General features: G+C 40.3%; 1 protein-coding gene across 1 annotated transcript in view; it reads left to right on the top strand.

Annotated features, from left to right (window-relative positions):
- Nucleotides 1–308: 308 nt before the first annotated feature.
- Nucleotides 309–11,452, top strand: part of LOC147310850 (titin-like) — a 216,913-nt gene continuing 205,769 nt past the window's right edge. The window contains exons 1-11 of the mRNA XM_086267493.1: nt 309–517; nt 5,486–5,589; nt 5,662–5,865; nt 6,816–7,103; nt 7,274–7,353; nt 7,601–7,812; nt 7,897–7,972; nt 8,568–8,723; nt 10,010–10,243; nt 10,335–10,448; nt 10,958–11,197. Coding sequence (XP_086123619.1) covers nt 5,499–5,589; nt 5,662–5,865; nt 6,816–7,103; nt 7,274–7,353; nt 7,601–7,812; nt 7,897–7,972; nt 8,568–8,723; nt 10,010–10,243; nt 10,335–10,448; nt 10,958–11,197 — 1,695 coding nt within the window. The 5' untranslated portion in view covers nt 309–517; nt 5,486–5,498. The remainder of the gene's footprint in view (nt 518–5,485; nt 5,590–5,661; nt 5,866–6,815; nt 7,104–7,273; nt 7,354–7,600; nt 7,813–7,896; nt 7,973–8,567; nt 8,724–10,009; nt 10,244–10,334; nt 10,449–10,957; nt 11,198–11,452) is intronic.

Below are 11,452 nucleotides of genomic sequence, written 5' to 3'. Positions count from 1 at the left end.
TATCTGCAGAGAAACGTGGAAGGTTGGCATTGATCAGATGATCAGATTGAGTTTATCGATGACTTTGGTAACACCTCAAACAAATCTCCTGATTCTTTGAAGCACATACAGTGAGGAAGAGGCTGCCTTGAGTAAAGCAGCTGACAGGTGTGACGAGTTGCACAAAATGTCTGCCTTTCCTCCCACAATCCCCTGCATTGCTGTACAGAGCTGACCAATGTCATGTGGTGCCCTGTGTGATGTCACAGCAGTATAAAGGCCTCACTCGGCCGACCAGCTGCCCTGAGCAGAGTCAGCGTTCCCAGCCTGGACGCCTCGGCTGGAGGGACTGCTGTTACGAGGAAAACTACAAAACTACACGGCGGCGTAGGCCTGTAGTTTTGTTTTTTTCTTTGGGGTTCCTTTGAGGCTCAACTGTTCCCCTTTTGGATTTTCTGACTCCGTTTTCTGGATAAAGATTTTAGATTTCCTGCTGAGCGCCCAAATCTGGGCTTCCCAGGCATCCTTGTCCAGACAAGTAAGTGTCTTTAAAGTTTTTTAAACTGTTGTGAATAATGAGCTCCAACGGAGAACCAGACAAAGTGATCTTTTTATATTTTTTTAGCTGAAGGTTAGAGCAGGGCATCCCAGAATAGCCGCTGAGAACATCAGATTGGATCCCAGCTGAGTGGCTGATGGCTTTTTAAGGGAATCAGCAGCAGGGCTATCAGTTGCCCCTCCAGATATGTGCCACATGGTGCCTGTCAATCAAACTGAGATGTGTTGGGTTGGAGGTGGTGATATTTTTAGTCGTTGGCTTTAGCGCCCAACCCCCGGGCACGGGGTGGTGGTGACTGACTGCAGCAACACTTCAAGGAAGCTTTTATTTTAGATTTGAGAATAGTCAACAGCTGAGCCGAGTTTGTATTTTAGTTTTATTAAATGTATTTACAATAAATTTAATATCATTTAGTTAATATAATGTTTTGAGCTTGTGTTTTATTTTTCAAGTGGAGGTTCTTGCATTTGGCTCATTTACGCTGTCATTGCTTTTAAGATGTTTCCAGACGTGTCCTATAACGAAACAGCCCAAGAACATTGATTTGCAATCTTAAAAAGTACATAAAATCTGAGTTAAGTGTTTTGTTGTTGCATTAAATATATTTACTTTGGAAAGTAATTTATTTTAACTGTTTATAAAAAGCATATAATATGAATACAAATGAATAAAGTTAAATAGAAAGCAGGACTCAGGTTTCACAGAAAACGTAATAATCCTAAGAATTATTAGCAAGTCATCTTATTTCTGCTTCTAAAGCTGAAATGATTGCAAAATAATAATAATTCATTGTTTACATTATTATTGCTTTTATGCTTATTATAATTGAGCAGCAAACGAACGTTTCAGTCCAAACAGTCTGAACTCTGGAGGGGTGAGAGTGTAACTAATGTGTTATAAACGCTCCCCTTGCTTTGCCTCGGGCTCAGTTTCTGAACTGTGACATCATGTGCATCATGTGCATGTTCAGTGTTTCATTTCATCTGTTTAGCTATATCATGCTGTTATTGTTCAGTAGGTCCCACATCATAACTGTTATGATATTATTACTCCACATGATATAAAGATGAGAACATGTTTCTTAAGAGGTTTAAAAATGTTGAAAAACTCATGTTAATCATTTAAAAGTAAAAAATATATGTCTTTATGTTTTTATTCACATAATGTTTTTAGGGGCTTATGATAGTCCTTTTTGTTATTTATTACACAATGATTAATATAAATTGTTAATTATTTACTAATTTTAAATAAAAAAATAAAAAAAATAAAATATATATATTGTTTTATGATTATGACATATATGATTTTATATATAATATTATTAATGTGGTTATTAAAATAATAAATATTAACATTGTGATTCTCTGGATGGAGAGTAAATTTTATGGTATTCAAAAGATCAGATTAATTAGAATGAACTGTCAGATATTCGAATGTTCATCTTTAGCGTGAAGGAAACAAATGAAACTTTACAATTGGAAATGAAATTAAATAAAAAATAAATAGATAAACATTTAAAAATTAATTCTATTAATGGCCCATTCTCCTTACAAAGTGAGATTAAGAATTTTAGCTCCATGGTTACGGCAATAAGATAATTCCACACATCATAACATCTCAAATAAAATTATTGATGTCTTTATGTTGAAATTATTCTTTATTTTCTGATTTGAAGCTCACCATTTTTTGTTTTCTTGAGATTTTCGACTAGTTAGAATAGAATAGAATAGAATAGAATAGAATAGAATAATCCTTTAATTTTCCCACAAGGGGAAATTTGGGTGTAACAGCAGCCAGAAAGACACATATACAACAAACAGTACACAGGACACAGGACAGAAACATACACAGTTTTTCTTACATATTTACATCGAGGACAGTGGTTACCAAAAACAGATTGCTGTACCGTTATTAAATTAAATAAAATTAAATACAGATAAGAGGCAAACCAGGTTATAATGTGAACCGGTTGATAAGATAGTGCAGTTACAGCGCTGACGTAAACATCTGTGTTTGTTGGGAGCAGTTCTGATCGTGCAGTCTGACAGCTGCAGGGAGGAAGGACCTGCAGAAACGCTCCTTCATGCATCGAGGATGCAGCAGTCTGTCACTGAAGCAGCTCTGCAGTTCAGCAACTGTTGAAGTTGCTAAGTTGAAGCTGAATTACCTTAATAACCAGAGTGGGAGTTATTTCATGCCTCCAACAGCAACAGCTGTCAGTCTTTGTGCATTGTAAAGTTGACAAAACTCTCAGGTGGCCTGGACCAGATCCAGGAGGACTCCAGTGCCAGTCAAGACCAGTCAGAGCCAGTTTCACCAAAAAGGGCCAGTAAGACGCCCGGCAGAGCTTAGCAGTGCCAGTGAATGCTGCTGATAACGAATGAAACACTGATAAAGACAAACAAAATCCATAAGTTTTCCCTTCAGGCAGTGGGACAAATTCCTGTGTGACGGGAATGTCGCTGATCAATCAAACTAGGTCAAGTTTCACTGCCCTCGCTGACTCCAGTCTACTGATTTATTGACAGTTCATTAAATAGTGTGAACAGTTTCTAAATAATATAAAGCACATCGTTGACGTTCATCTTCTGATGTTGCCTGAAACAGAATTAATTATAATTAATGTGAAGAAAATTAAGCTCAAATAGGAAATGTAGTTCATTTCCAATGCAGGCATCAGCAACAGTATTCGTTTGGTGACTACCAGCAGCTGTTTTGCTTCCACTCTCCCACCACTCGTGAATGAGAATCCAAGACGAAGCAATGCTAAGTGAGCTAGCCACCCTTACAAACATGAACTCAGACATAATGCCTGTGACTGTGGGCTGGAAGATGCCTTTATTAATCTGAAAGTGGCACTAAGAAACTTCTCATTTCAAACTTCCTGTTAATGCAAGTGGCTGATAGCAATGGCTAGAGTCACATTTGTAAAATACAGCCTTTACTGCTATTAAAGGGTCTTTGCCTCACACTATATAACACCTTGAAGCGACTGCTGTGGCTTTCCTTTAAGAATATGTAAAGTAAACATGTAAAATTTTACAATTTCATTTTTTACAAAAAAGTTCAATTATTAGATAAAAACCCTGAGGAAAAGCAAACTATCATAAAATCACAGCCCAGTCTACTGAACGAACTGAAACCTGAGAGCAGTTTCCCAGTTTTAAGCTGGTGTTCTGATCTGCCTGATCAGCTAGTGGTTTATCAGCCAGACTCTGAGGAGCCTGGACTACATCTGGGGATGTCGCTCCTAAAATAAACTCAGCAGAGTTCCTGTCAGCACACTAACCATCAAAGAGAAGCTGTGGACACAACATCTACAGAGCCTCAGATGCAGCTGTTTGTGTTTTTACATATGTTTTATTTACTGGAGTGAGCAGCAGTGGGATATTTGATGCAGTTTAATGAAGACAAAGATAGTGTAGTTTCATAGAGTGCTGAAAGATATTTGTTGTGGTCACATCTGAATATTTAAAAACTGATGCTGTGTATCTGTGTACTGTCTGATGGGCAAACTCTGTATGACATTCTGAGTGGAGATGATCTAATTCATCTGTGGTCGTTACCTAAACACAAGAAGATGTCTTCATTTTTGCAGATAAGAAATATAAAGACATGTATTTGGTACAGAATATGCAAAGGTTCATCCTGAAATATATTTTTCACTCAGATTATAGACCAGTGGTTCTTAACCTTGTTGGAGGTAACGAACCCCACCAGTTTCATGTGCGCATTCACTGAACCCCTCTTTAGTGAAAAATAAAATGTGATTTTTTTCAAATTCAAGACATAGATATATTTTTTATTGGTGCACAAAATGAGCCGTGCATGTCACGGTGGAGGCTCTGCCGAACCCCTGGGATCGACTCACCGAACCCCTAGGGTTCGATCGACCCCGGGTTGAGAACCACTGTTATAGACGAACGTAATGCTTGTAACGTTGTTCTGCACATCCAAATGTGTCTTTCTTCATATCACCTATATTACCCACAATGCACCTTAAACTCATAGGACTCATATGTGAAGGTTACAGTATTACTCCTGTCACTGCATTATTGGGTAAAACTCTGCTGCAGTGGTGATTCCCTTTGAGATGTCCAAACTGAAGTAAAAGCCATCTTACTAACTTTGGAAGAGACAGCTTGTCTGAAGTCGTGCTGGTTTGACTGACAGCATGAAAAAACCCAAAGTCATCTCCCTTTGTTGCTGTTTCCAATGTAAAGGTAAAGTTAGCTTTAGATTTGTGCTTTACAGCCCTGTCTCTGTGGACAATTCAATAAAAAGGTAAAAACCATGAATTATGTCTATAAACAAAAATAGTTAGAGCCCATTTCTAAAAATCATCTGGACTCGTGAGTTAAACTAAGAAAATCTCAAGTCTTAACCCTATAATGAGTTTCTGAGACCTCGATCTCATCAGCATGATCAATACTTGCCATAATTTCAAAATGTTACGGACAAAACTCTTTTTTTTGTCTAACATTGTTGTTACCAAAAAGTTGCCAAAAACACCCAATATATGACATGCGATAAAAATATATAATAAATATAGAACAAAATATATCATACACAACATGATTTGGCAAAAAATAAATACACTTGTGGATTTTGTTTATGAGGGTTAATAAACATGGCTGGCTATTTTTTGATGGGTTGGGTCTTACAGGGTTAAAGACGACTCCTTAATTTTCTCCCAAACTGTAAAAAGCTAAAAACAAAGGTCTCACAACAATAGTTAGAACTGGAGCAGTCTTATAGAGTAGACCTTATTATCTCTCTGGACTGACTCCTGATGTCCACTTCCGAGCATGATGTGGAGTGATACTGATATGTGCTGCCGGGTAATGCCAACAATTCTTTGAAAGGACGTTTCATTTTATGCTGCACTAATTTGTTGATGTTGTTTGACGTGTCCACTGACTGTGTCTTTGTCTTATTTGTGTGTAGGGTGCCAGCCAACATGTCAACACAAGCACCGACATTCACACAGCCGCTACAGAGCGTCGTGGCACTTGAGGGTAGTGCCGCGACGTTTGAGGCTCAAATTAGTGGTAAGACAGCTTCCAGACTGAACCGACTCACATGTTGAACCCGACCATTTGTGACTGTTCTGTCGTCCACAGGTTCTCCAGTTCCCGAGGTGAGCTGGTTCCGCGATGGCCAGGTTCTTTCCACCACCACTCTGCCAGGTATACAGATCTTGTTCAGCGATGGCCGCGCTGTTCTGAGGATTCCTGCTGTGACGGCTGCACACAGCGGAAGGTTTTCTGTTAGAGCCACGAACGGAGCTGGACAAGCCACAAGCACCGCTGAACTCCTCGTTACAGGTGAGAGCAGGGAGGCTGGGACACCGGTGACCTGGGAAAACACAGGAAAAATACACTGAAGTATTTTCCCATTCAAATCACTGAATTCAGGCGTTCCAATCACTTACATAGTCACTGGCTCCTATAGCATTCAGGCTGCTTCTACAAACATTCGTGAAAGAATGGTTTGCTCTCAGACCTCAACCTCAAGGTCCGACAGGCCAAGTTTTCTAAAACCGTGGAAATGCAAAAGCCCAAGAACAACGTGATTTAAGTCATTCATTTCTTATACGTTACCTTTCTAGTACAAATCTCCATCATCTCCATTATCAGTTTGCAGTTTGCCTGCTTGCTCGTTGCTGTATCAGCATGGCAGTATTATAAAGGAATACCATCAAAAGCAACAGAGGCACAAATACATCCAAAAACAAATCATTAATGTTGCTATACGCTACAGTAAAGTGAATCTTAGATGAGATCCTCAAACTCTCTGTGGGTTAGTGCCAGTCTAAATGTATCCTGCTGGTCTTTAACAGGGGGGGGGGTCGTGTAACTTAATCCAGTGATAAACTCAGCATAGATGCAGCTGTTGCAGCACATCATTGCATAAAGTTATTAACAAACTTAAACCCACTGAGGTCTGAATCGTTGATTTTAATTTATTAACGATAATATAAAAGACATCAGGACTCATTTTATTATGTACACAGAGACACTTCTGGTACCAGGCTGGTTCAATTTCTTTCCATTTTTCAGTTTTTCATGAGATAGCAGGTGTTTTTGGTCCACACTGACACGACAGCATCACGTCGTTATAGCAGATTTGTTATCTGCACAGAAATGGATGTAAACTGCAGTTACCAGATTAGAACTCTTCCTTTTTGTTTATTAGTCTTTGGTGCTTTTAGTTAGGTTACTGCTTGGTAAGGGCAGGTCAGCATTAAAATCAAGCTAATCTTCTATCTCTGCAGTGGAGACGGCGCCTCCAAATTTCCTTCAAAGACTTCAGAGTTTAACAGTGAGACAAGGCAGCCAGGTGAGGCTGGATGTGCGAGTGACAGGAATCCCAACACCAGCTGTGAAGTTCTACAGAGAAGGGGCCGAGATTCAGAGCTCGGCCGACTTCAGGATCCTCCAAGATGGAGACCTGTATACTTTGTTGATCGCTGAAGCCTTCCCAGAGGACTCTGGGACATATTCTGTGACTGCCACCAACAACAGCGGACGGGCCACCTCCACTGCCGAATTGCTAGTTCAGGGTAAGCACCACAGTTTAATTAATTCTTCAAATATGTCAAGTTTGGTCAAAATATTTTATGTGGACACGCATAATCCTCATAATAATTGAATACTCCAGTTTTTAATATGTGTTAAATGATAATTTACCATAATTAATCAACCTAAACTTTCATTTTTATTGTTGTTGCAGGTGAGGAAGCTGTGCCAGCTAAGAAACTGAAGACTGTTTCCACATCCCAAATATCGGCTTCCCAGAGCAGAGTACAGAGGGTGAGATAACCAAGTGTTCTAGGGAACAATTATCTGAGTTTAAGTTGATTAAAGTAGAAAGCATAGTTCTTAAATAGTAAATATGTCTTTTCCCAGTATTATTCAGGTACTTCTGCCTGATTGTCATGTTATGGTGACAGTACTGCTAAAAAAAATGCATGAAAAAGAAACAGAGTGTGGAATTAATGTTTAAAGGTCATGTTCATATCTCATTTCTTAGTAAATATAAAATGTTCCCCTTTTGAAGGTGGAGACTAGTTTCCAGGCCTCCACTAAGAGGGAGATCCATGTAGGAGAAGGAATGATCACTCAGCATTTGGCTCACAAAACCCCCCCACGGGTTCCTCCAAAGCCGACCTCCAAGTCCCCGCCGTCCTATGTTTCCAAGGTGACGGCAGGACGTCAGCAGTCCCCTTCGCCTGTCAGACATGTGAAAGGGCCAACACCGACACCTGTCAGGTATGCAAATGTGATCTCAGTGAAGGCAGGTGGTCATCTAAATTGACTACATGAACTGACTGATCTACGTGTTGTCGTCTACAGACCAGTGTCTCCATCCACCAAACTGTCTGTTTCTCCCATCCGACCAGTCAAGTCTCCCATCATGACCAGGAAACAGGTCAGAGCATCTATCTGGAGTCCACTTTCACTGTCAAGATGCTGTAACAGTGACTTAGTGTACATGCCTCGGTTTGTTTGGCTTTTCAGTTTGCTCATCAGCAAATACCAAAAAAAACATGAAACGCTGCATATTCCATGTATTTAACTGTATTAGTGCCATCTTCAGGTGTGGGGTAGCAACACAATTAGTGACTCTGATTTTGAATACCAGCTAGTTTTTGTACAAATATTATTGATCACTGATGGAACAGTCCTGTTTTCTCTGGTATTGTTGTTCTTGTCTTCCTGCAGAGATGCAGGGTGTAAGTTACTGTTAGAAAGTATATATGTATATATGATGTAACTGAAATTACAGCATTTGGCAATAGTAATAACAATTTTTAGAGGCAACATGAAAATCTGCAGGAGATCACATGTAACATCAGGATACAGAGGAAAAATAAAACACAATGAATAAAGTTTGAAAACTGGTTCATAAAGTGGCTTTGATCTGTCTCTCGAAGCACACACACAACAACTGCTGTTAAAATCTGCAGACCTTCATTTTTTGAACGTGTGTTAGATAAAGCGTAACCTCAATCGACTACTTGCAGGTATCTACCTCTGCAGAGGTTCTGCCGCCCTGGAAACAGGGAGACTACGCGACTGAGGCGAGCTATACCAGCATGGCAAGCATGACCGCTGTCAGCAGCACCACTCAGCTTCACATGGAGAAGCACTGGGAGCAGCAGGTGGCTGCCACCAGAGAGGTGAGAGTGGTACAGCCTGCATGCTGGTTAACTCAACTCAATCAGTACATCCAACCTGACATGTTAGTGCGTTTTGTTTGTGACTGCAGAATGAACACGGACAAATACTCTGTTTTTAATTTTGCTTTTTAAACTGACATCACTAACTTTTATGTTGTGAACATGTTGGCCCAGCTGTGCCGATGTATTGGATGCAAAGTGAACATGCATTTATTTTCTGTTCTTTCTGTCTTCTTCTTTTCTTTTCTTTTAATGCAACGTTGTCCTTTCTTGGTTATTAGCTGTGGCTTCTAATGTGATTATCCTGTTTGCCAGAGTGTGACTCTTTGTCATTTTGACCCAGTCTTCCTTCAGGACATTGTTACTGTTTTGAATTCACTCATAACCTTAAAATCATATTTATCGAATTGAACTCATCATAGAGATAATATCAGTAACAATCAAGCTCTGGGCAGCAAAAGGGTCAGTTTTGAAAAATGTATGTTCAATCCAAAGAAAAAACAAAGCTCTTTTTAAGAAGGTGTGGCTGAAAAATTCTAAATCAGTTTGCAAACAAGACGTTTCTGTGAGATCTTTTTGTAGGCATAAATGGTAAATGGCCTGTATTTGTGTAGCGCTTTACTTAGTCCCTAAGGACCCCAAAGTGCTTTACACCACATTCAGTCATCCACACATTCACACACATATATACTGCACTAGTGCGCTGCACTAGTCAGCAATGATAAGAGAAAAAAGGAAGGTCCCATTTTAACCATACACAGCAGGTTTATTGACATTCTAGTAAATAAGAAAAGTTTATTTATAGAGCACTTTTTACAGGCAAAAAAATCACAAAGTGCTGTACAAATCACAATTATTAAAATAGCCAGCACTGCATCATTTAGATAAGAAGTTTTTGGCTCAGGATAAAGAGAGAGTGTTTGGTCACATTGTTGAGAAAATGACCCACATACTGAGGGCTCGAGTTCCTGGGTTTGTGTCTTCCCACAGCCACCTTATGCATTTAATTCATCAGGTGACTGCAGATCAGGATGGTAGAGCAGCTCATCTAATAACTGGAAGGATGATGAGTTGATCCATGGCTGCTCCGATCTGCATGCCAAGTATCCTTGGACAAGATACTGAACCTCAAGTTGTGAATCTTGGATAGAAGACTGCGTGATATTTCACTTCTGTGTTGCGTGACTTTATGGATGCTTTATTTGTCGTGTTTTTTTTCAGTCCTTAAGGCTTTTGGTGGAGCATTGTCTTCTCTGAGATGTGTGTGCTGCTTGTTGTGTCTTCAGGATGAGGGAGAAAAAAAGGCTGAGGCAGTGGCTACAGTGGTGGCCGCTGTTGACCTTGCTCGTGTCCTCAAGCCTGTGCATGGGGAGGGTGTTCGGAAAGAGGAAGAGGAGGATGTGGAGTTGAGGATAAAGCAACAGGCGGCAGCAACTGCAGAGAAACAAGTTATTGCAACAAAAACACTTCCTACTGAGCCTGCTGTGTCTGCAGAGCAGCACAGAGTCCAGGTCTCTCAGGTTGGACGAGTTTCCTGAATTCAGTTACTTACGTCTCATTTTAATGATATGGAGCATCAACTATCCTAACACACTCTGTTGATTACTCCAGATTCAGAGAACAACAGAAATCTTCTCCTGTGTGGACACTGGTGTCGTCCAGCCCCCAGTTCCACATTTCACAGTTTCTAAAGTTTCTGTTCCTAAACATGAACCTAGACATGAGGTAAGAAGAACAGCTTGAGGCCATCGTCGTCCCAAAACCTTCATTTGAATGTGAACATCTTAACATACAGTTTTCCTTCAGTCTAATCCCCGTTGATCCCGTCCTCACAGTATCCTACCACAGCATTTGTTTCTTTTGAGGACTACCCCATCATAACATCCACTAGCTATAGTTTGTGGTTATTATATAACAGCAATAGTAACACTGTTTTTTTTTCTTAGATATGACTTTGTGTTTTGGTTCAGAGTAGTAGTCTGTAGAATAGATGAAGCAGTCACCTCGTGGAAAAACCATCTAAATCAGCTATCATCAGATAATCCCACCTCACGGATTAAATCAGTCACAGCAAAGAAACAGTTGCTGTTTCTCAACCTGTTTCAGTTTTAGTCCGTTTTTAGCTGGTTTAGATTTCCTGTTTAGCTTCAGTGTCTCTTGCTCACTAATCCCCAGCAGAATTTGGACTCACTATCTGTGTGTGATGGTTAATGCTGTTCTCATTGGCTGATCAGGTGTCCCTTGCTGGCTCTGCCATCGCTACACTGCACAAAGAGCTATCCTCCCCTTCAACCCCCAGAAAGATCATCAAGCCAGTCAAATCTCCCAGTCCGTCTCGACAGGCGGCGGTGGAGGTTCATGTGATACCTGAGCCCTTCCCACCACCGTTCAGAGATGTGCGATATAAGACTCAACTTGACAGCAGAGGCGCTTATGCGTTTAGTGAGGAAGAATTTGAGGAATGGGAGCCTCAGGTTGGTCTGATGTCCTCACTGCTATCATTCCTATCGTTCCTCAACTTAATCCTGTGTGGATGTTCACCTGAGTTCTTCTACCTATCTTAACGCAGCAGCAACTGATATGCTGCCTTTCACCTGCCTCATGAAGAATCCTCCTCCTCTTATTCCTGTCTTTGCTGCTTCACCTTCATCCCTCTGTCCTCTTTATATGGTTTTTTGTCTACTCTAACCTGTTTTCTCCCTTTATTCTAACAGAACCCCATACTTTGT

Source organism: Aulonocara sp. 'chitande type north' Nkhata Bay, linkage group LG16 (genome assembly GCF_057382095.1).
Source record: "Aulonocara sp. 'chitande type north' Nkhata Bay isolate Kocher_YH1m ecotype deep benthic linkage group LG16, A_spYH_male_GT1.1, whole genome shotgun sequence".
NCBI lineage: Eukaryota > Metazoa > Chordata > Actinopteri > Cichliformes > Cichlidae > Aulonocara > Aulonocara sp. 'chitande type north' Nkhata Bay.
The sequence above is the reverse complement of the archived record's forward strand: the minus strand, read 5'-3'. Positions and strand labels throughout refer to the sequence as shown.